The sequence below is a fragment of the Macrotis lagotis genome, chromosome 7, assembly GCF_037893015.1.
Source record: "Macrotis lagotis isolate mMagLag1 chromosome 7, bilby.v1.9.chrom.fasta, whole genome shotgun sequence".
Lineage (NCBI taxonomy): Eukaryota > Metazoa > Chordata > Mammalia > Peramelemorphia > Peramelidae > Macrotis > Macrotis lagotis.
Window position 1 is genome coordinate 92962844 of NC_133664.1, and position 23721 is coordinate 92986564.

General features: G+C 33.4%; 1 protein-coding gene across 8 annotated transcripts in view; it reads left to right on the forward strand.

Annotated features, from left to right (window-relative positions):
* The window catches only part of KMT2C (lysine methyltransferase 2C), a 291259-nt gene that overhangs the window by 227537 nt on the left and 40001 nt on the right, over window positions 1–23721 (forward strand). For 5 of the 8 annotated variants that reach the window (XM_074193298.1, XM_074193302.1, XM_074193299.1 and 2 more), the window contains exons 28-40: window positions 1765–1869; window positions 3427–3564; window positions 3748–3780; window positions 3865–3987; window positions 8023–8161; window positions 8321–8535; window positions 10824–10897; window positions 12409–12591; window positions 13225–15114; window positions 15791–16056; window positions 16830–18631; window positions 20501–20612; window positions 22582–22648. In XM_074193298.1, coding sequence (XP_074049399.1) covers window positions 1765–1869; window positions 3427–3564; window positions 3748–3780; window positions 3865–3987; window positions 8023–8161; window positions 8321–8535; window positions 10824–10897; window positions 12409–12591; window positions 13225–15114; window positions 15791–16056; window positions 16830–18631; window positions 20501–20612; window positions 22582–22648 — 5147 coding nt within the window. Of the gene's footprint in view, window positions 1–1764; window positions 1870–2229; window positions 2278–3426; window positions 3607–3747; window positions 3781–3864; window positions 3988–8022; window positions 8162–8320; window positions 8536–10823; window positions 10898–12408; window positions 12592–13224; window positions 15115–15790; window positions 16057–16829; window positions 18632–20500; window positions 20613–22581; window positions 22649–23721 lie in introns of all 8 variants that reach the window. The other 3 variants (XM_074193304.1, XM_074193305.1, XM_074193306.1) reach the window with 2 other exon arrangements.

Sequence of the window (23721 nt, forward strand, 5' to 3'; positions counted from 1 at the left end):
AGCAACATGATTTCATGCTTTTCCCATATTCTTTTTGTGTGACTACTCATTTCATTTAACCTCTCAGACTTTCTCTATACGATTTTTCTGGCCAACATTCATTATTAGAGAAGTTTCCTCATTTGGAATTTTCTATATCAGTGATATCAGAAGTGGGTTCCAAGAAATAGTAATACCTCCTCTAGGAGATGCTGAATTTTTTTACATGCATTTTTTTGATCTTTATAACACTGAAATATGTATTTTGGGGCATTTTCCCCATTTTTGAAGTTGAAGAATCTGCAACTTAGAGGAAATTAAGTGACTTTGCCCAATAATCATTATAGATAAGCAAGTATTGGAGGTAGAATTTAAATCTACCTATTAGGGTATTTATTATTGTACTCATGGGACTAGTTTACAAGCATTTATATTTTGGACTAAATTAAACATACAAATTACTTCATACAGAGCATTTGACTTAGTGATTTTTCCAATACCTTGAATCTCTTTTCCCCCCCCTTAAGAAACCTTTGAAATATGGATTTCTGAAATTATAACTTCATATGTCACCTGATATGAAAAGAATTTCACATATAAAATTTAATTTGGGAATGTATAATCTTTTATAATCAGTTTCTTTTGTAATCTTTTGAAATAGTTTCATGTTTTTCCCCATTCAAAAAAAATAGATTGTTTTTTTTATTTTCATTCTATTCTGCGTCAAGTGGCATGTCTTAGGTTCAATTTTATATGACCAGTGGTCAGAAAACCTCTTTTTAGTGTCTGATTTCTTCTAGTTATGCTGCATGTACTTTGAATTTTTTGTTCAGCCATGGTGCCAATGCCAGAGGGCAATCTATATTTGCATCTGAAAAATTACTAACAAGTTGCCAAAGAAGTAAAGAAGTAACTTATACAGAAATTGAATTTATGATCTTTACTCATTAACATTAATGCTGCAAATTCTGATTGTAATAATAAAAATATTCACAACATTCCTGTTCACTGAGGAGAAGCCTCAATACATAGACTATTTTTGATTTACTCTATGTAATTGCTTGTATTCATATTATTTTCCAAATCTCAAGTAATTGCATAGAATAATTCATTTAACAGAAAATCAGTTATTAAATTAAAAATCTTTTAATTTATTCTATTTATGTTTCTTTTACAGTCTTTCCTTTTATATTTAAGAAAGTAGTGTCATGCTTATTAGCTATTTTCAGACTCTGCGTTTTTTTTCTCCGTTAAGTTCTTTCGCAGGTCTGCATCTTACTTTGTGTATGTTGTGTGTGTGTATGTATGTATGTATGTTGTATATATGTAACCCATACATCATTCTGTTTTTCTTTACAGTTTTATGTGTATTGTAAGACATTAGGGTTTTTTTTTTACTAACTATCTATATATCTTTTTTGCAAAATTCTAGAAATATTCCAATTAAGTTGCATTATCAATTCTGTTTTGCAGCATTATACAAATTTTTTATATCATTGCTAGATAGTACAGATTCCATTTTTTTAGAAAGTTGTGACATAAATTTATAATGGATTTTTTAAAAATAATAACTCAAGATCATCTACAGAGAGTTGAATACTAGATGATGACTTTTTTCAGTCTCTGCAGCTCATAAAAATTATCTTCTTGAATATTTTTGGAAATGTTTATCATCTTGAGGATGCCTTCTAGTCAATAAATCCTCAAGCTTTCTGAGTGTCTTTTAAATAATGTGTTTATTAGCATGTTCCACATGGCCACTTGTTAATGTTTTATTTCCTGTAGGTAATGCTGATGACCCATTAGCTGACCTCTCAGAAGTATTAAACACAGAAGATGACATCCTAGGAATACTTTCTGATGATTTAGTAAAATCTTCAGATCATTCAGGTATTTGTAAACTCTTTGTAATTACTGCTTATATTAGCACATTTGTATTAAAACTCTCAGTTGAAGGATTCATTTCTGAATTTTTTGGGAGAAATTTCATGTTATTCTACTTGACTTCATTCTGTTTTCCTGATTATGGGGAAAGTATTTTCTCCATCTCTTATGCTAGGAATGTTTTTGGATGCAATCAAACATTGGATTTCTCCCATTCTTTTCTTCTCTTTCTCTTTTCTTTTCTCTCTTGCCCTTGTCTTTTTCTCAAAAGCTCATGAAATCCTTAGCTATCTCTCACTATCTTTTTGGATCATTTTTCTTTTTTTCTCTTATAATCATCCATTTTATTTGGTTTGGGTCTTGTAGGTCTTGATTTATGCACTTTCCAGGTTGAGAACTCACCTTCCCCATTTGGTAAGAATCCAAAAAATGGATGAACCATGACTAGATGTAGTTTTTTTTTTCCTAGTGACTTCAGCAAATCAACCTATATATGCATGCATAAAAATTAGAAGTGCTTTCTTATTACTAATTCTTGCTTTTATTTTTCAGTAGTTAAAACAATTTAATTCATAATTTTTCTGTTTCCTGGATTGAGTTCTAGAAATAGTTTTAAAATTGAAAAACTATATTTTGCCTGTCCATGTTTCCTTAATAAATTTTCTTGCTGTATTGTTGTCTGTCATAACTTTAATTCATTGATTCCTAAATCTGTAGTACAGAACTTAGTGGATTTAAGATTAGGAAATTTTGTTGCTATTTGAAAAAAAAAGCATTGTAGTAAAGCATTAATAAAATTTTCTTCTCCAGTCTTCAGAGACTTTCAACAAAAATAAATCCCAATTTAGAATGTAACCATTTAAAACTGTCAACTATCAAAAATAATAGTCAATATATATTGAGTTTCTACCCCCAGATTTCATCCAGTCTTCTCTCTACTCACTTATTACTTCCTTGGAAAGTTATATTATAATTTTCTGACCATGATACTTGTTTAATTACAGTCTCTAAAACTGATTTTGTGCAGTAGATTCACTTTCTGTACACAAATAAGTATTTTAAGTATTTTTGCTATTGCACATAAAATTTAATCTCTCTTTTTACAAGGTAGCTATAATATGGATTCAATAATAAAAGTAGTGGTAGTGTTTTCAAATTAGGGATTTTGATTGGAGTATCAATTGCATTGTTATTATTCTTGGGGACTAATCTAATAATGAAAGATGTCTTCCTCCAGACTAGATTGATTTTTTTTTGTTTGCTGTTTTTTGTGTTCTTCATGAAATTATTTTATAATGAAGAATTCTTTAAAATTGCTGCAACTGCACATCTAATGTGCCTAATACAGTATACACAGAATTCTTGTACAAAAATCATCCTTTTGCTTTCTATAAAAAAATTGCAAAATACTTGAAATTTTTTTATGGTAAACTATATTAAATTGATGAGTTGACTAATCTGATTTTGTTTTATTTTGGTCAGATTGTACGTTAATATCACATTTTTATATGTTACAGTTGTATGTCTGAATACATTCTCTGATTTAATGTTTCATTTCTCTAGCTGGCCTAGATATTGGTTCCATCTCTGATGATCCTTCCTCTTTGCCTCAGCCAAATGTTAATCAAAGTTCACGACCATTGAGTGAAGAGCAACTAGATGGAATCCTCAGTCCTGAACTAGACAAAATGGTCACAGATGGTAAAATATTTGCCCTACATCTAGGCTTTCTAAAAGACATGAGTAAATACAATTTTCAAAGATTTCTGCATGCTTAATTCTTCATTTAACATACATTCCTTCACATGAATTAAATTTAATACTATTATTCATCTAACTATATAAAAATGATGACTAATTTCTCTTTGTAAAACTTCATTTTAGGAGCAATTCTTGGAAAATTGTATAAGATTCCAGGTATGTGTTGTTATTCTTTTTGTTTATGAAATTTTCAACCTCCATAATACTCCAATTCATATTTTAATCGCTATTTTTTTTAAGAGCTTGGAGGGAAAGATGTTGAAGACTTGTTCACTGCTGTTCTGAGTCCTGCCACTACTCAGCCAGCCCCCTTGCCACAACCTCCACCACCACCACCACAGTTACTTCCATTGCATAATCAGGGTATGTTCATATTTGGTGTTTGGAATACATTTTTTTTTAAATTAGTCATTGTGTGCATTATAATTTAATGAACCGAGAATGTCATTTTGCAACCTTGATTGAGGTATACTTAGATGAGTGTTCATGAAAGAATACTGTATATTAATGCCTTGGGAAGATTTATGTCCTGTAATGTCTTAAAAACCCTGAGCTTGATGTTATTATTAAAGTTTGATGTTCCTGGAAGTTAGTCTTGTCTGTGCATAACATATATTGTATAAACTGAATGCATTTTGCTCAGGGTGTTATTAAGTAGTGTAACATTGGGTTCCAGATAATGTACTGTCATTTGAAAATTCTATGATCATGATGACATTTTTTTTGTCTTGCTTTTTGAATGGTATTCAGTCCTATTCGTAGCTAGATTTTACTATTGATTCAGAGGTTCTGAGTCTAATTACAATCCCAAATCTGAATCCTGTACTTCTGATGAATCCACTCTGAATTTGTTGCTAGGAGTTGATTTTTTTCCCCCTAGTTTTATAATTGGAAAGAACTTGCAGTTTACTTTGTGGGAAGATGTGAGATTCTTTTTATTCTGAGTTTTGGTAATTTACTATCTGATTACTTTTGTTTTCTTAAGGGTTGATAAGGGTTATAGTCTTATTTTGCATTATCTTTGCATGTGAAAGAAGAAAAAAAGATTTTTAAAAATACACTTATTCACTATGATACCAAATTAATAATTTTCTTAAATTTAGTAACTTTGGCCTTCAAGAACGTAATTTAGAAGAAATCATAATTTCCAAAACAGTATTTTGTACCTTTCTTTACATAGTAATTATTTGATCTTGCTCAAATAACTTCATTTACAGAGCTCAGTTCCCTTGTGTTTCAAATGAATTTGAAATAGATATTCAGCAAGATCCTTTTCCTTTCTCAGTTATTTTATTTCATTTTACTGCTCAAATCAAGTATCCATTTACATGTTGAAATTTCAGTGATCATATATGTGCAAAAAGAAATAGAAATAACTCAGGGATAACAATCCTGATTTCAAGACAAGGTAAAAGCAAAAATAGATCTCATTACAAGAAATAAGGAAGGAAACTTCATCTTCTTAAATAGTAAAGTATTGTAATTAAACATTGTATGCATAACATCCAAATTCTTAGAGGAAATGATTTAAAGGAACATATAGACAGCAAAACTATTAATAGTGGGGGACCTCAAACCCCCCCCTCCCTCCCTCCCTCCCCTAGTTTAATGAGAGAAACATCCTGTAAAAACCTTTACACAAAGCGCACACATACATACATACATATGTATGTATGTATGTGTATTCCATTGTAAAATTCAGAATTTTGAAGGAAAGAGCTGATATTAACTGCTGGTAGTAAGCCTTCCTGCAGAAGTGGAGGTTTAGCTGAGATGAAGCAAGGAAAGAAAGAGTTCCAGTCATGGTGGATATATGAAAATTGAGAGACATAGTGTGTTGTTGGAAGATCCTGCATTGTTACATCATATTAATGTCTAAAAGGTTGTGATGGGCAAAACAACTGGAAAGGTGGGATGTGTCCAAGTTTTAAATAAATTAATGACAAGCTGATGCTTTTCTAGTTGACCCTGGATGCATTAACTTCCTCAACTAAAGGTTACAAGAGAAAAAAATAAACATAATCTTTTTTCCACCAGGAATCAACAGCTATATAATACTGAATTTACCAACTTTGAAAATATAGCATTCTTCAGAGAGATATTTGTATGTGTTTTGTTGAGTTTCAGCTATAGTGGTGCTATTCAAGTGAATATGTTGGAGATTTTGAGGCTGTTATTCACACCAGAAGGTAGCTTTATCCTTAAAGGACAGGATATGGGACTTGTAATTAAAAAAACTTTAAAAGTCCTAATTCAAGTTACTTAGCACATTGATCACAAAATTCTTTCCAATTAATGCCTTCCAGCAGTATGGGAAAAGTAGGGAAGCATCTGAGGGAAGGGAGATGGGTAAGAAAATGCACATCCACAGATGAAACCAAAGGCCTGAATGAAAATTAAAATCAAAATAATATATTCATCAGTTCTGTTCATTTTTTCCCCCTTGGAAAACATATTTCTAAGTGGGATAGCTATAGAGATGAAAAGTGGAATGGAAAAATAGCACACAAAGAAAGAACCCAAACATAAAATTCTAATATGGAGACTTGGAACATTCAAAATACGAAAAATTTCTAGAAGAGTATAAAATTTTTTTAAAGCATAAAAAATATTTTACAATTGAAAGTTGAGAAAATGAGTGAAGAAATGAGAGTTATACTAGGAATTACAAAAATAATGCTGAAGAAAATAACTCTTTAAAAGTTAATAATGGCCAATTTATTTAAAGATTCATAAGAGGGGCAGCTAGATGGCAGAGTGCCTAAAGTTCATATTTGACCTTAGACACTTAAAAAAAGCAATCAAATGTGAAACACTTTACTAACTGATCAATGCAGTGCCCACCATAATTTTCATACCACTTTATTATAAAAAAGTAGTATCCATTCCAGATAGAAAAATGGTGGTTTCAGAGTAAAGATTGAAGCATATTCATTCTCTCTCTCTCTCTCTCTGTCTCTCTCTCTCTCCCTCTCCCTCTCCCTCTCCCTCTCTCCCTCCCCTTTCTTTCTCTCTCAATTTGTTTTTCTTGATTTCTTTTTTAGATGAGTTTTACATTTCTTTTCTATTGGTGTGAAATGGCAATACAGAACATGGAACTGAAAATAAAAAAAATTCCCACAAAATAATACTGCATAGATTTCAGATTAACAAAGTTATTTTCTAAAAAATTTGCTCCTTTAAATTCCAGATTTTTTGGTCTTTTGAGTTTTCTCATTTTTTAACCTTCTAATAACTTTACTTAATATTAGTCTTCATTAACCCAAGATATCAAAAATTGGTAGAAAGATTTTCTAAAGTGTAACTTCATTCCCCTCAACATTGAGAAGGTATGAATATATGATGTTACATGGCCATCGTCTCACCTAAACTAACCACTATAAATTATTTATTACCCTTGGTTTTTCTGTCCTTTAAATCAAGATTGGACTCTTTCATCTGCCTCTATTCAATTGATAGTCACTTGTTGGCATTTATTCTTATATTTTAAAAAATTCTGGAACTGAAAAAGTATTAGCATGTGATATCAGACACTGTTCCTCATCCAAGTTTTATCAAATTCACAGTTCTAAATTGGACTCCGTTGCCTATTTATTCTTTAATTCATGAGTCACTAAGTTCTCTGGCTAGAACGTAAAAGCTCAGATGATGTGTAAATGATATTCTGTTTTCTTCCTGATTGGTCTTATATAAGGTTGTTTTCTGCAGCCAGCATGTCATAGCATCTTTTTTTTGTGTGAAGTGACATATGAGTTGGATGAGTGTTATTTGGAAAGGCTGGTAGTCTGAAGTTAGCCCTTAAACTTTTGAAATTTAAATACACTGGTGGTCTGCAGTATAGAGATGATTCTCAAATTTCACAAGTTTACTGACATTTCATTGAGAAGAACCTTGGGATAGTTGGCCCTGATTATTTTTGTTTGTTTTTTAGGTAGATTTTTATTATAATTTTGACCCATCAGCATAGGTTTCCATTCCCACCCAAGATGTTTTGTTACTTTTGTTTTGTTATAATATATCATATGCTGACATGCAAGGTAGGAAAGAACACTGGTGTATGAATTTGTTTGTGTAGTTTAGCTTCACATCTAGTTACTTGAACAAGTGAATAGTGTTCTAATGAATAACTAACTTTAAAGATCTGATTTTGCATTCTATAATATAATCAATGTATTTTCCTATCAATAAAGTCATTCTCATTTATTCAACTTATTTTTTGAATAATATTTAGAAAAAATCATATTTGTAGACTTAGGGTGTGAATTTTATAGGAAATTCTGTTAATTTAAAAAAAATGTACAAAAAAATTAGTCTGCCAGGACTTTAAAGTGTTTAGTTTTGTTGTGTCATAGCAATAACATACATATGTAACCATTTACATTTTTTTCTCATCCTAAGGAGATGGTGTTTTTTCTCGCATGCCACTTATGAATGGCCTTATTGGACCTAATCCTCATCTTCCTCATAATTCTTTGACTCCTGGAAATGGATTAGGAACTTTTTCTCCTATAACACAATCCCCATATACTGATACCAGGTAAATGATTCTACAACTTTCTGCAGAAATTTAAATTGTCATTACCTGTGTGTTTGTGTGTGTGTGTGTGTGTGTGTGTGTGTGTGTGTGTGTGTGTGTGTGTGAATAGAATATTTAGGAATAGTTTATGTCATGAAACTGAGACATATATTTTTGTAGGGATAAAAATCCTGCCTTGAATCCATTGGGAAATGATCCTCATAGTTCCTGGCCATCATCAGCCCCAACTTTGGAAGGAGAAGGTGATACTTTGTCTAACACTCAGAGAAGCACTCTCAAGTGGGAGAAGGAAGAGGCATTGGGAGAAATAGCGACAGTGGCACCAGTTCTCTATACCAATATCAATTTTCCCAACCTCAAGGAAGAATTCCCAGGTCAGTTGCCAAATTAATTTGTTAAATTAGTATATATTCCTGTTCCTCATCCAGTTTATTAGGTCATTTCATGCATTGTTAGTGGAAAAAACTTTGGCCTTACCATAAGAAGCCTTGTATTGGAGTCCTTGCTCTGCCCTTTTACCCCTCTAGTCTAGATTGAACTCAGCCCTTATTGATTGGGAAGTCATAGACTTATTGATATTTTCTCCCTCTTTATCTACTATTTCTTTTATTGTATTCTTTTCATGAATAATTTATCAGTTCTTATATATAACTGAAGATTGAATAGTTAAGTAACTATCTGAACAAAACTTGATGTAGTTAAATAATATAACTAATAAAATATATTGTCATCATCAATTTTTAAATAATAGTTGTAGGTTTTATTGTTGTTAATTACTGTTTTTGCTTCACTTTGAGAATATTGCTTTGTACTTATTTGGAAGAGAAATAGGAATGTGAGAAATGCTATGGAATTAGAAAACTGATAACTGATTGAAAATATGTAGTGAGCAGTTGAGAATGACATTGAGGTTGAATTCTTGCTTGCCCAGGAGGAGGAGGATGATACTCTTAACAAAAATAGGGAAATTAAAAAGCCTAGAGAGTCTAAGACAAAAAATTATTCAGTGCTTTGCCATGTTCAATTTGGAGATATCCAGTTCAGTATATGCAGTATATAGTTTATGATGCAGAATTAAATTTGAGAAATGAAACTGAATTAAATACATAGATCTAGCAGTCTTCATCAAAGGAATTGTAATTATGGTTATGTGGAAGCAAAAAGCAAACCCACATGTGGAGGTATAGAGTGTATATTAAAAAGTAGAAGCCTAGGGGGCACAATGGATAAATCACTGGCCTTGGAGTCAGGAGTACCTGGGTTCAAATCTGGTCTCAGACACTTAATAATTACCTAGCTGTGGGGCCTTGGGCAAGCCACTTAACCCTGTTTGCCTTGCAAAAACCTAAAAAAATAAAATAAAAAAAGAAACCTGAGGCAAAGCTGTAAAAGATCAGAAAGCATGGCATAAATGCATGCTTCTTTGAAAATATTTAAGCTGCTGGTATCTGTGAGGAAAATAAACAGTTTGTGTGTGTGTGTGTAAAACCACAGAGAAATCAGGAGTCATATAGGATTAGAATTATTACTCCAGAGTCATAGAGGAAAGAAATGTAGGTTAAATGATTGTTCCATAGCTACACTGCTCCAAGTGCAGGGTGTTGACTAAGTATAGTGATATCTCTTGACTCCTGTTAGAATCCTTAGCTAGACACCACACAACCTCTCACTTTTCATGATGGGACAGTCACTTAATTGCTTAGCTGCACAGTTTGCTTTATTTTTGTTATAATTAAAATGGTTTTCATATTATTTCTTGTTAAAGATTTAGGGAATCATTTTGAATTTCAGTTTTATTTCTTTTCCATCAGCCTAAAAAAAACTATTTTCCTTTATTTCTTTATTATATAACGAAGGTTAATTTTGTCTGTTTTGTAAGCTACATAGATACAAGGAGCTAATACACATAATAGAATAGATCGTTAAATAGATAAATGGATGGATGGTTAGATGTATGTATGTAACTAATTCATTTTAAAGTGTCAAATCTTCTAGTGTAGTCACTAGAAAAGACGACTCATAAATCATCTCTTGTTTCCAACATCTAAGATTTTTTACTTTGTTGACTGATTTTTTTGAATGTATAGTATAATTCATCATTACACTACAAACTTTTCTTATTGTTTTTCCATTATTTCCATAACCTTTATTTTTTGAAAACTTTTAGTATCTCAAAAGTTCCTATCTATAATGTATACTTGTATTTTCTTAATCAAATTTCGTTTTTTAAATATCAATTCATAATATTAGAACAACCCTGCAGCCAAGTTTATTATGTTTGTGTGTGGGGGGGGTTTAAATACTTAAAATTATTTGCTTCTAAGATACCTTTCTATTGTGAAGAATGCTTATTTTGATACCTGTTCACACAAGCTTTATTGTTTGATAGGGCTCCAGTTAGAAGTATCATCCAAAATAGTTGATCTTTTAGTTTCAGACAACACTTTCTATGTATGAAAGGGTACATTCCTGATTTTTGTACTTTGTATATACTCCGTTTTATGAACTTCTTGATTCCATGTCATAACATTTTGAATGTGTAGTGTAGTATAGTATTCAAAATCTTGTCTGAGCTGTATTTTTCCTGAACTGCTCATGATTCCACATGGGTTGCCAGTACAGAGGGACCTCTTCTTATGAACTTACTCTTGTTTTGTTTTAGATTGGGGCACAAGAGTGAAACAGATTGCTAAATTGTGGAGAAAAGCAAGTTCGCAAGAAAGAGCTCCATATGTGGTATTTTAAGAATAATTGTCCTATTTGTATACTTTATGTCACAATATCATTCATGTCACTTTGAAGTCTTAGGATTATGAAAATATTTTCCATTTTCACACATTACAGTTTAATATCTTTTTTGCTTTAAAAGTTATTTTGTAAATCATTAGATCTTAATGAAAACTGATGTTTTAGAAGTTAATTTTTAAAAAGCTATTGAAGCTTGAAATTCAGCTACTTTTTAACACATTCACTATTTTAAATTAAATATTCCTATTTTTAAATGGTAGCATGCTTGGTTGGCAAATATCATTCCTTTCTCAGTTTATTTGATATGAAAATTGAACATAATTTGATATTTGTCTTTTTTTTCTTTTTAATGTTTATATATAACAGAAGGGTCTTTATATTTTGTTTAGAAATGCATTCTCTTTCTCTTTTTTCCCCTTATCTAAGGGTTAGGACAATTGTGTTTTATCATTACTATGTTGGGGGGAGGGGCAGGGGGCAAAGATTTAGAAAGTTTTCAAGGCTTTCCTATAAGGAATTTGTAAATTTTTTACCTGCTCCTTAAGACTTTTTTTAATTTAATAAACTCTTTACTAATATCTATTTTGGATTCATTTTAAAGTTGGCAGATGAAGCCTTTCTAACAGATGAAAATCATTATTTTTAAATTAGGCTAGCTAAATGATGGCTAGTTCTATTCTTTTTCCATCTTGGTATTCATTAGAGTGCTCTAAAAAAAATAAAAATGTGAGCCTAAACAGAGAGCTACCAAACTTGTTTTAGTGAAGGTAAAAATTACTTTTATTTTCTCTTCAGCTACTGAACTTGATCAGAGTAGTAACAGACTGTTTAATGTTTGTCTGTCTCTTTGGTCTTTTGCTCCAGATCTTCAAATTGAAAATTAAAGAATCAGTGTCCAAATCCTAATTTTATCTCCTTCTGTCTAAACTAAAATTATTCCCCTTTACATTACCTAAATCTTAGGTTCCTCAAAATAGTTGTTATATAAGTATGAATTCAGGATTGTATGTTTTTTCTTTGGACTCACCAATACTCATAGTTAAAATCATTTCAAAATATATCTTCAAATGTATTGTAAAATGACGTGAAGTTTTAGCAGTTTTAGAGTTCCATTTTTTTTTAAATTTTATTTATTTAAGGGTTAAGTGAATTGCCCAAGTTCACATAGCTAGGCAATTATTAAGTGTCTGAGGCCAAATTTGAACTTGGGGTTCTCCTGACTCCAGGACTGGTGCTCTATCTACTGAGTCACCTAGCTGCTCCAATACAATGTCTTTTTTTATTTTAAGTTTATTTTGGGGAGAAGGGCAAGGCAGTGGGGTTAAATGACTTGCCCAAGTTCACACAGCTGCCCCCCCCTACAATGTCTTTAATGGAAAAGAGTATAAATCCTAAGAAATAATATTTTTCATATTTAAGGAATTAATCTCAATTCTTCCTTTCTTATGTTTATTTACAGCTTGTAACTTATCATTTGTTATGTCATTTTTTTCTCAAAGCAAAAAGCCAGAGATAATAGAGCTGCTCAACGTATTAATAAAGTGCAGATGTCAAATGATTCTATGAAGAGACAGCAACAGCAGGACAATATTGATCCTAACTCTCGTATTGACTCAGATCTATTCAAAGATCCATTAAAGCAAAGAGAATCTGAGCATGAACAGGAATGGAAATTCAGACAGGTATGTCTTATTTAGGTAGCTTTTTTTAACATGCCTTTTAGATAGGCATTGATTATTAGGAGGATAATAAAGGAAAAGGAGTCATGGAAGTGGAGTTAGGAGAGTGGGTTCATATATTTGTTTACTTTGTGACATGGGATTAATGAATTTTCCAGGCTGGTAGATAAAAACAATAATTCATGGAACATACATCTCACAGAAGTGCTACAGTGAAAGTGCTTATTAATTGTAATGACTGTATAAATATAAGTGACTGGTTCTTTTTCAAAATTGTATTCTGGGTAAACTAAAAGCCAAATGATTTATTTACCTGGAGAATTATAGCTTGTAATATTCATTACAAGAAATTTGTTGTTTGTCAACCTGTTTCTTTCCATTTGTAATTTAATAGATATTTAAATTCTTCTTCATTCAAATATTGATGGCATTTGATGGCAAAAATTTATGGCATTCCTGTTTCATAAATTTTGTGGGCTGGGTATCATTGGGGATAAATAATACATGATACTTGCCCTCAAGGAGTTTAAAATCCAGTAAAGCAGGTTTTTAGTTAATTGTTCTTATACAATAGTCAGAAAGATCAGTTTTTCCTTTACTGATGTTGGCTATTAAGTCTTTCTTTTTCTTCAAAAGCAAATGCGTCAGAAAAGTAAACAGCAAGCAAAAATTGAAGCCACACAGAAACTTGAACAAGTGAAAAATGAACAGCAGCAGCAGCAGCAGCAGCAACAGCAACAATTTGGTTCCCAACAACTTGTAAACCAGTCTGGGTCAGATACACCAAGCAGTGGGATACAAAGCCCTTTAACACCTCAGCCTGGTAATGGAAGCATGTCTCCTGCACAGTCATTCCACAAAGACCTGTTTACAAAACCACAACTCCCTGGACCCCCAACTACAGCAGCTTCAGATGATGTATTTCTAAAACCCCAAGCACCACCTCCTCCTTCAGTTCCTGTCCGCATCCCAGTTCAGGACGCCCTGCCTCAATCCCAGACTCCTCAGTCATCATCACCACACATATTTTCTTCAGGTTCTTCAAACACACGGCCCCCCTCTCCAGTGGATCCTTATGCTAAAATGGTGGGAACCCCTAGACCACCTCCAGGAGCTCAGAGTTTTCCTAGAAGGAATTCTGTCACACCAGTGGAAACATGCACCACTCCATTATCTAGATCCATGCAAGTAACTGAGACAACAGCAAGTAGGCTTTCTTCTGTTAGGGATGTGTGTTCTTCTTCTTCAGCTAATAGTGACCCCTATGCAAAACCCCCAGACACACCCAGGCCTGCAGTGACTGATCAATTTTCTAAACCTTTGGGAATTCCAAGGTCTCCCATTGTCATGGAACAAACTGGAAAAAGTCCTTTAACAACAGGAACTAATGATCCTTTCACTAAACCATCTCCTAGGACTGACAGATTTCAAAGACAGCGGGTACCTGATCCATATATACGACCCCCACTGACACCTGCCCCTGTTGATAGTAGTACTGGACCTTTTAAGTCTCCAATGCACCCACCTCAATCCTCACAAGATCCTTTTGGATCGGTGCCACAAACACCAAGACGAATGTCTGTTGACCCCTATGAAAGACCTGTTTTGACACCAAGGCCAGTAGACAGTTTTCCCCATAATCAGTCTAGTGATCCTTATAGCCAGCCTCCCCATACCCCACATCCTGTGATAAATGATTCTTTTGCGCACCCTTCAAGGTCTTTTTCTCAGTCTGGTGCAATGTCCAGGCAAACTTCTCAGGATCCTTATTCCCAGTCTCCAGGTACTCCTCACCCTCTGGCAGATGCTTTTTCCCAATCCTCAGGAACAACTCGATCCATTAAGGACCCCTATTCCCAAACTCCTGCAACTGCACGGCCCACCACTATTGATCCATATATTCAACAGTCTACTACACCCATACCCTCTGCACAGACAGATTTATTTGTTCCATCACCAGGTAATCAAAGGCATTCTGATCCTTATGCTCACCCTCCTGGAACACCAAGACCTACCATCACTGGTCCTTATCCACAGGTAGCACCACCTCCAAGACCAGGCATTCCAGAAAGTTTTGCAAGATCCCCCTTGACAAGACCAGGGCTTATGCCAAATCAAGATGCTTTCCTGCAGGCAGCGCAGATCAGAGGGCAAACTTTACCTGGAACCTTTGTAAGACCATCAGATACATGTTCTCAAACACCAAGGCCACCAGTTCCTGCTTTGTCAGAGACATTTAGTCATGTTCCACCATCCCCAGCTCATGACCCTTATGATCAACCTCCAATAACTCCAAGACCTCAGTCTGATTCTTTTGGAACTAGTCAAATTAGCCATGATGTTGTTGATCAAACAAGACCAGGATCAGAAGGGAATTTTAATGCATCTTCAAATTCTCCAATGAATTCTCAAGGACAGCAATTTTCTGCTATTTCCCAAATTCCTGTTCCTGCACCAACTTTAGCAGGAACAGATACTCAGAATACCATAAATATGTCTCCAGCAGATACAGAAAAACTGAGACAGGTAAATTAATTGTACCATCATGCTACTTAAGCATATTTGCTAGAAAAATTTGTCTAGTGCTTCTTACCGAAATTTAATAATAGTTCAAAGGCTTTTGTCTTTGAAAGAAGTCATGAGCTTGTGGAAAGAATGAAATTTTGAGTATAGATCCACATTCAGTCTCTCCTCAGCCATTTATTATGTGTTTTAGCAAGTCATCTTACCTCATTAAGCCTCAGTTTTCTTTATCTCTAAAACAAGAGGATTAGAATAGATGACTTCTGAGATCATATCCAGCTTTAAAACTATGATGGTAAGATATGTGTTCATCATATAAGTTACATCAAGTTCTTTGAGGAACAGGGAATAGAATTAGATTTTTAAGTCTCAGTTTACTTGTGATAATTTTATGTAAGATTGGGTTTTTTAATCTTGTGATTCTTTAGGTGGGAGCAATTTTTTAAATGGTTAGGATGCTTCCTGGCTAAGAATGAGACTTAACTGTCATTTTCTGTAAGGCACTGCATAACTTGAGAGGCATAACAATTTACATTTTTAAGTTTTTTTAAAAAGTCTGGATATTTTAAACCTTTGTAATATTGTTAAACTTACATATGACGTGCAATCTTTTGAAAATGTTTTTTGCATTATGAATCCATCAACTCTTGGTTTTCTGGTCCTTTTTTTCCTTAATTAGAGGCAGAAGTTGCGTGAAATCATTCTTCAGCAGCAACAACAGAAAAAGAATGCTATAAGGCAAGAAAAAGATGCTGCTTCTCTGCAACACTGGCAACCAGAAAATCTCAACCCAATTTTTAATAGGCCACCACCTCCTTATCCTGGGAATATTCGAGCTCCTGTTGTTCCACCCAGTGGACCTCGATTTCCTCTTTTCCCAAAAGATCAACGGGGACCATTTCCTTCTGATGTTACTGGAATGGGAATAAGGCATCATGGGCTAAGGTAATGCTTGACTTTGTAGGCAGCCAGATTATTACTTAGCCAAGGAAAGGACAAATTAATCTATGACATCATTTACCTATAATGTGGCAGTTCAGTGGTTCCACATTTTAAACTCAACTTCTAAATAGATGAGTTGATTGCTGAATTTTTGTAAATAATATAGTAGGGCTAAAAGACATATTGTGCTTGTTACTTTTTTTGAGCATTATGCTATCTCTCTTCTCTCTGCTTCATTGTCTTAATCATTCATGTTACTAGAAATGTTTCTATGCCTTCACATGCTTCAGCTCCATGCCTTTGTTCAAGAATTTCACAAATACACCCCTTCGGTAATGTCTACTTGATCTTTAAAAGACGGTAAACCTTTTAAATCTAGACATGTCTATTCCCTGAAATTATTTTGATGCATCATCTCACAATATGATATCCTTCTCTTGGTTTTTAGTTCGTGTTTTGTCTTTTAATATTTATTTACTTTTTTCTTATTCTAAAGTTATATATTGTCTCTCTTTAACTATAAGCTTCTAGAGGTCAGTTACAAATACTAATTCTTTTACATGATATCTAACTAACTATATTCATACATGTGCATAATAAATCTTTTCTGGTGATGATTTTATTTTTCCTATTGTGTCATTTTGTTTCAGAGTCTAATGGAGCTGTTAGATTTGTATTTATGATTTATATTTAAACTTACTTTCCTTCTATCCACAAATCTAAGCCATATTCCTTAAATCATAGGTATTAACTTCCTGAATTATATGTCTTTTTAGATTTGGATTCCCAGGTGGGGGCCATGGTCCACCATCAAGCCAGGAACGTTTTCTTGTACCCCCTCAACAAATGCAGGGCCCTGGAGTTCCTCCACAGCTTCGAAGATCAGTGTCTGTAGATATGCCCAGACCATTGAGCAATTCACAGATAAATAATCCAGTTGGAATTTCTCAGCATTTTCCACCACAGGGTATGCAAGTTCAGCAGCATAACATACTGGGTCAAGCATTTATTGAATTGAGGCACCGGGTCCCTGATGGAAGGCCAAGACTTCCCTTCAACATTTCTTCTAATAATGTCATGGAGCAAACTTCCCAACACCATAGGCATGGGAACCTTATACCACGGCCAGACTTTCAAGGTCCAAGACACACAGATCCAGTCAGGCGGCCCCAATGTGTAACAAATCAGTTGGCCATGCCTACAAATTTGGACCATTTACCACCATCTCAACAAGAATCAGGTCAAATTGTCCACCCATCTTCTATGACCATGCGTTCTCTGAGTCATCCTCCAGTAAATGATTTCGTTGGGACTTCTCTGCCAACTCCATTGTCAGCTGATGAATCTAGTAATTTACAATTGTCCAGCCAGCCACCTGATAGTTTAGAAGAAAAGCTTGATCCTGATGATCCCTCTGTAAAAGATCTAGATGTCAAAGATCTTGAGGGGGTTGAAGTCAAAGACTTGGATGATGAAGATCTTGAAAATTTAAATCTGGATCCAGAGGATGGCAAAGGAGATGAATTAGATACCTTAGCTCATCTGGAACCAAATGATCCCAACCTTGATGACCTCTTGAGATCAGGAGAATTTGATATTATTGCATACACAGATCCTGAACTTGACCTGGGTGATAAGAAAAGTATGTTTAATGAGGAATTGGATCTAAATGTCCCAATTGATGATAAATTGGATATGCAGTGCAAAACCGATGAACCAAAAAGGAATGAAAAAATTGATAAGACTGTAGTCTCTTCTGACAAACACTCTCCAAAGAAAAAATCTATTATCAGTGAGATAAAAACAGAAGTACTCTCCCCAAATTCACAAGAGGAAGTCAAATCTGAAAAAGAGAAAAGTGAGAATAGTGCAAGTACTGCTTGCACTCAGCTTTCTACAGAAACTGAGTTAAATGGTGGAGAAAAGGCTTCTTCAACATCTTGCAATCAAGAAATTGATAATAGGACTAATGAGGAAACTGTTGGATCAAGCACAAATGTACAAGGATCCACTCAGATGCCTACTCAAGATGTAATAAGTGCCTGTAGCTTAACTGAATCAACTCCAGTTCTCTCAAGTTTACTTGCTAATGAGAAATCTGATACTTCTGATATACAAGCATTGGCATCTCCCCCACCTTCTTTGCCAGCTACTCAGTCTAATCATGTGTCAAGTATACCAACAACTTTAATGCCACCTTCTGGACCAGCTTTAGACCACACAATGAATTCTAATATGACTGTGGTCTCCAGAATGAACCATACTTTTTCTCAAGGTATGACCATAAATCCAGGATTTATCCACAGTCAGTCAACAAATCACAGTTTTGGGACAGGACAACCTAACAGTCAGGCTGTCCCTGTATCAAACCCATCTGGTCCAAGTGGAATGTCTGGTCCCCAGCAGTTACTCCTTCCTCAGGCATTAGCCCAGCAGAATAGAGAAAGACCTCTTCTTCTAGAAGAACAACCACTTCTTCTCCAGGACCTTTTGGATCAAGAAAGGCAAGAGCAGCAACAGCAGAGACAAATGCAAGCCATGATTCGGCAGCGATCTGAACCATTCTTCCCCAATATTGGTATGAATTCCAAGGCTTTTTATGTATAAGATTTGTTTTAAAAGGGCAGCCATTAAGAATTAGAAGTTTCAAAATCAATTCAAGACCAATTTCTAATTTTTGTTTTCTTAAAAATCTTATGGATATCATTTGTTTTCCTGTCTCCTTAGATATTTCTATCCCTTTCTCTAACTAGGGAGAGACATCATTGGGAACAAAGCATGGGAAAAGTCCCAAACTTTCATTATAAGTCTGATGATATAAAGTGGGCCACATCCATAATCATCCCCCGTCTTTTTCACCTCCCTAAACCCCTGCACTATATTGCAAAGGAAAGAGGCTGAATTTTCTCAGCTCTTCCTTAAGGTGTGATAATTGCCTTGGGTTTAGTTTCAGAGGGTTTTTTTTTGGGGGGGGGGGGTTTAAGGCAAACGGGGTTAAGTGGCTTTCCCAAGGCCACACAGCTAGGTAATTATTAAGTGTCTGAGACCGGATTTGAACCCAGGTACTCCTGACTCCAGGGCCAGTGCTTTATCCACTACGCCACCTAGCTGCCCCTTCAGAGGGTTTTTGCTTCCTTTGTTTTTCATTTAAATTGTGTATGTGTATGTGCACATGCATACATACACATATTTGTTTAACAGATCAGAGTATATATTTCTTCTCATGCTTCTCTGCATTCTTCATAGCTGTATTTCATACAGTGTAGAAATTATCTATTATGTTCTTGTATGTTATAAAAAAAGAGCCAGAATTGTATTATATCGTTATGTTATTGACTCAGTTGTCATGAAGGGCTGAACTTTGAGCTTTTTGGCTATTACAATTATTGCACTGAAAAAGAATAATCAGAATAATCAGAATTAAGAGTAATTTTCCTTTGTTTATTCTTCCCTCAGGGATTTTTTTCCCCCTTTGTAGCTCACAGAGATTTTTGAATTTAAACAAATTAGTAAAAAATATTTTATTTTTTATTGTTACTCTAAATGATAAATGTGTAAATACTTTATAAAATTTTTCCTACTTCAGTAAATAAAATATTTTAACTTATTCTTCACTAGTATACCTGAATGAGAGGAGAAGATTAGTGCAGAAACACTCATACTCTTTCTCTCTCTCTCTCTCTCTCTCTCTCTCTCTCTCTCTCTCTCTCTCTCTCTCACACACACACACACACACACACACACACACACACCCTCCTCTTCTCCCCCCCCCCAAGGAAATTTTAAAATTACTCATTAAGGGTAGTTAGGAATTTGAAATCAGACCTTTCTCATTCATTGAGAAATAATTCTTTTCAGGGTAGCTACATACCTTGTTCTTAGAAAAGGAACATGATTTATTGAATATAGAGGGCCTGAAGTCTTAAGTTTAGGCCCAACTTTTGTCATGTATAGTTGTGGGACACAGGAGAAATAAAGTAACTTCTCTGGGCAATAGACTACATTCTTGTAGAGTATGCCACTCTACATTGATGCAGGGAGCTCCTTTTCCAAAGGTTTCTTATATAAAAAAATTTACAAGTTCAATGTCTTTTCAGTGATTCTTGAATTTTTTCTATTTCTTCTAATTCATATTTTTCCCCTTTTATTGACAATTGTCCCAGAAATCACAAAGAGAATGATTAAATAAATTTGAAATTAAAATTTGCCTTAAAAATTTTAATTTTATAGACTGTTGTGTTAAAGTATATTTCCAAATATAATTTCATTAAATAGAAATAAATCTAATTTAGATTAAAATGATATAAGAATTTCATAACCATTCATTCATGAGAATAATTCATGTAAATGTAAAAAATAAAGTTACATTAATGTTATAAGAAATTATTTACTCACACTGTATATTATGCTATGAGACTTTACAAATAATTATAATTTTTTTCTTTAGATTTTGATGCAATCACAGATCCTATTATGAAAGCAAAAATGGTAGCTCTTAAAGGGATTAATAAAGTAATGGCTCAAAACAATATGGGGATGCCACCAATGGTTATGAACAGGTAGGTAAAGATGGACCCAAATCTTTTGAAACTCTAAGATCCTGAGGTCATTGATTTAACTTGATTGTTCCTAGTATTTGATGAAAACACTTCAGAAATTTAGGGGTTTACATTTTGGGAAAGAATAAATACCAAGTTTAAATAAAGTAGGATCTGAGATTGAGAGCAAGTTTCTTTTTGTACTTGAGGAAAAAGTTTGGGAAAAACTCATTTGACTGACATAATGAATAGAGATATATAACTTTTTACCTTTAATAAATGATGATTAATAAATGCTAATGATACATTGGATGATTAGTGTCATAAATATATAGACTTTTAATTGTGAAAGATTCGAATTGAAAAAAATTTGCATTTATTTTATCAATAAATATTATTTCTCCAAAAGGATTCTGAGAAAATACAGGAGAGCAAGAGCTGAGGAGAGTAAAAAGTGAATTTTTACTGGTCATTGGGTTGGTTTAAAATATTTTTCTTTATTGAAGTAAAAAATTAGAAAGGAAGGAAAGAATTACAATTAATGTCAGAAATATACATCTTTGGATCCTGGAAACTAGACAGTACTCATTTAAAAGGAAACAAAATTCTCGATACGCATTCATTTGGGAAAGGTAAAATTACATGAAAACAGAAATGACTGTCTAATGGTAGCATAGAATTAGAGGTAACCAGTTATTACATTGTTGAGAGTTTATGAGGCATTAGTTAACAATTCCCTTTCATTTTTGCTAGCTTCAAATCTTGTATCAACACTACTAGTCAATGAGTCTTTAAATACCCATTGTGCCAGTCACGGTTTTAAGCTCTGAACAGCTTATCCAAATCAGAATTTCGATTTCATAAATATTTTTTGACTATTCTGATGTATTGACCAAATTCAGGGCACTCAGGTACTCTAGTTAATTCCTTAAACATGCATGATTTATAATTGAACTGGGAAAACAAGATATGTCCATACTTTGTAAAATATTAGTTATTCTGTCAGTATACCAACAAAAGGACAGATTATTAAGGGAGGATACCCTCCCACCGCCCACCCCAATTGTTTAATAGAGTCCTTATACAGCTAAGATGTGAATCACTCAATTTTAAAAACAATAATTATAATAATAAATTTTGCTTTAGTGTTGTTCCTCCCAACCACCTGATAAGTTGTTTTCTATTATCATCCTCTTTTAATAGATAGAAAACTAAATCTGAAGGAGGGAATTTGACTGGCCCAGGGTCACAGAGCTTCAATAATGCCTGAGGCAAAATTTCAAGTAGAAGGGGCCAGAAGGGATCAAACATTCAATTAAAAGGCCTAATCTGTGTCAGACTCTGTGCTATGCACCTTACAAATATTATCTCATTCAGTCATCTTTGTGGTCCCTTTTTGAAGCTAAGGAAACTGAGTCAGAAAGAAGTTATCCTGACTCTAGGTTTCGTACTCTATCCACTAGCTTCTTATTGTGGAATTCAATTCAGCATGGATTGAATATTGCATATTTTGTATTTGGTCATTGTACTCTGCCATATTAAACAATAGTTTAAAAATTAATATCTGGCATTTGAAATATCTTTGTGTTTCAACCTTTAGAAAGTTGTGAACATTTTAGCTTATTATATATTTAATTTGAATTAATTCACCTTATGAACTTACTTGCACTTGGAATTTTTGTCAGCAATGAAAATAATACAAATGTAGAGATGTGATCTTTTAAAAAATTAAATAGAATTGCTGCTGTCATATGATCATGTTGATAGCTCTGAGTAGTGTTTTAGAACCTTAAGTCTAGTTTTATTAGTTAAATTTATCATTTTATGTTTTATAGGTGTTAGTTTGATTTCAAGCTATGTTGATGATTTTTCCCTCATTGATATAGATGATTAAGCATTTTAAAATTTTTATCCTGTTTTAAATCATTCCACAAATTGCTACTACCAAATGCTTATATTTTTAGGAAGATGCTTCCCTTTTTTTTTATAGGTTCCCCTTTATATCTGGAACACAGAGTGGTGAAGGCCAAAATCTTCCCCAGCAGGCAATTGCTCAGGTAATGTCACCTGTAATTGAAATTTTGTTTTCTCATCTGAATTTCCTATTGGATTCTTTGCTTTTTAATAAAGCCGATCATATAATGAAGGAAAATATTAAATAATTAACTAGGTATTATTTGAACCTGATATATACTCATACCTTAGGTTGTTGGAACATGAGAATTCATTCATGCTCTTATAATTTACAACACATTTATAAGCATGACAATTTTTAAAAAGAATAGATATTTTCATTTTCTAACTAATGTGCTGTGATTTTATTTACTTCACATAATATTCAGTTGGCAGCTGAATAAAAATGAAAGTATTCCCCCTCACACACAGTATGCCTAAAGAACTAATTTTTTGTAAACCACTCAATTTCTCCCATAAAGTTTTCTACATAAAAAATTTATACAATTTTAGAAATAATAATAAGGCAGTGATTAGAGTTGGGTTTTTTTTTCAGTTTTTTCAAAATTACTTTTTCTGAATCAAGCTAATAATTTTAATTTGCTTTTACTTGTATTTTTCTGTATCTAAAGAGTTTTTCTGGCAATTTCTTTAACTTTTTAGCTGTATTATAAATATTTAATCTCACCTTTGATAAGAAATATAATTTCATATTATTAATAAATTTGGCCTTCTTTTTGTCATATCTGGCTATATAACTTGTACACATTTGCTTTCTCTATCATAAGTTGTTTCCACAGTTAAGTTTATTTGCTGCTTTGTTTACAGCTTTTCTTAAGAAAAATGAATTAGTTAACTGGAATTATTGTAATTGACTGAAGTCAAATTTATGTTTACTTTTTTTTTAATTTGGAAAAATCTAATACAATGTAATTTCTCTATATAATAGCCTACAGATGGGCAGCTGGGTGGCACAGTGGATAGAGCACCAGCCCTAAAGTCAGGAGGCACTGAGTTCAAATCAGACCCCAGATACTTATTTACCTAGCTGTGTGACCTTGGGCAAGTCACTTAATCCCATTGCATTGCAAAACCAAAAATACATAAAAAAATAATATCCTATGGAATAGAATTCTATGTAGGCTGGTTTAACTTGCATCCAATCCAGGAAAATTTA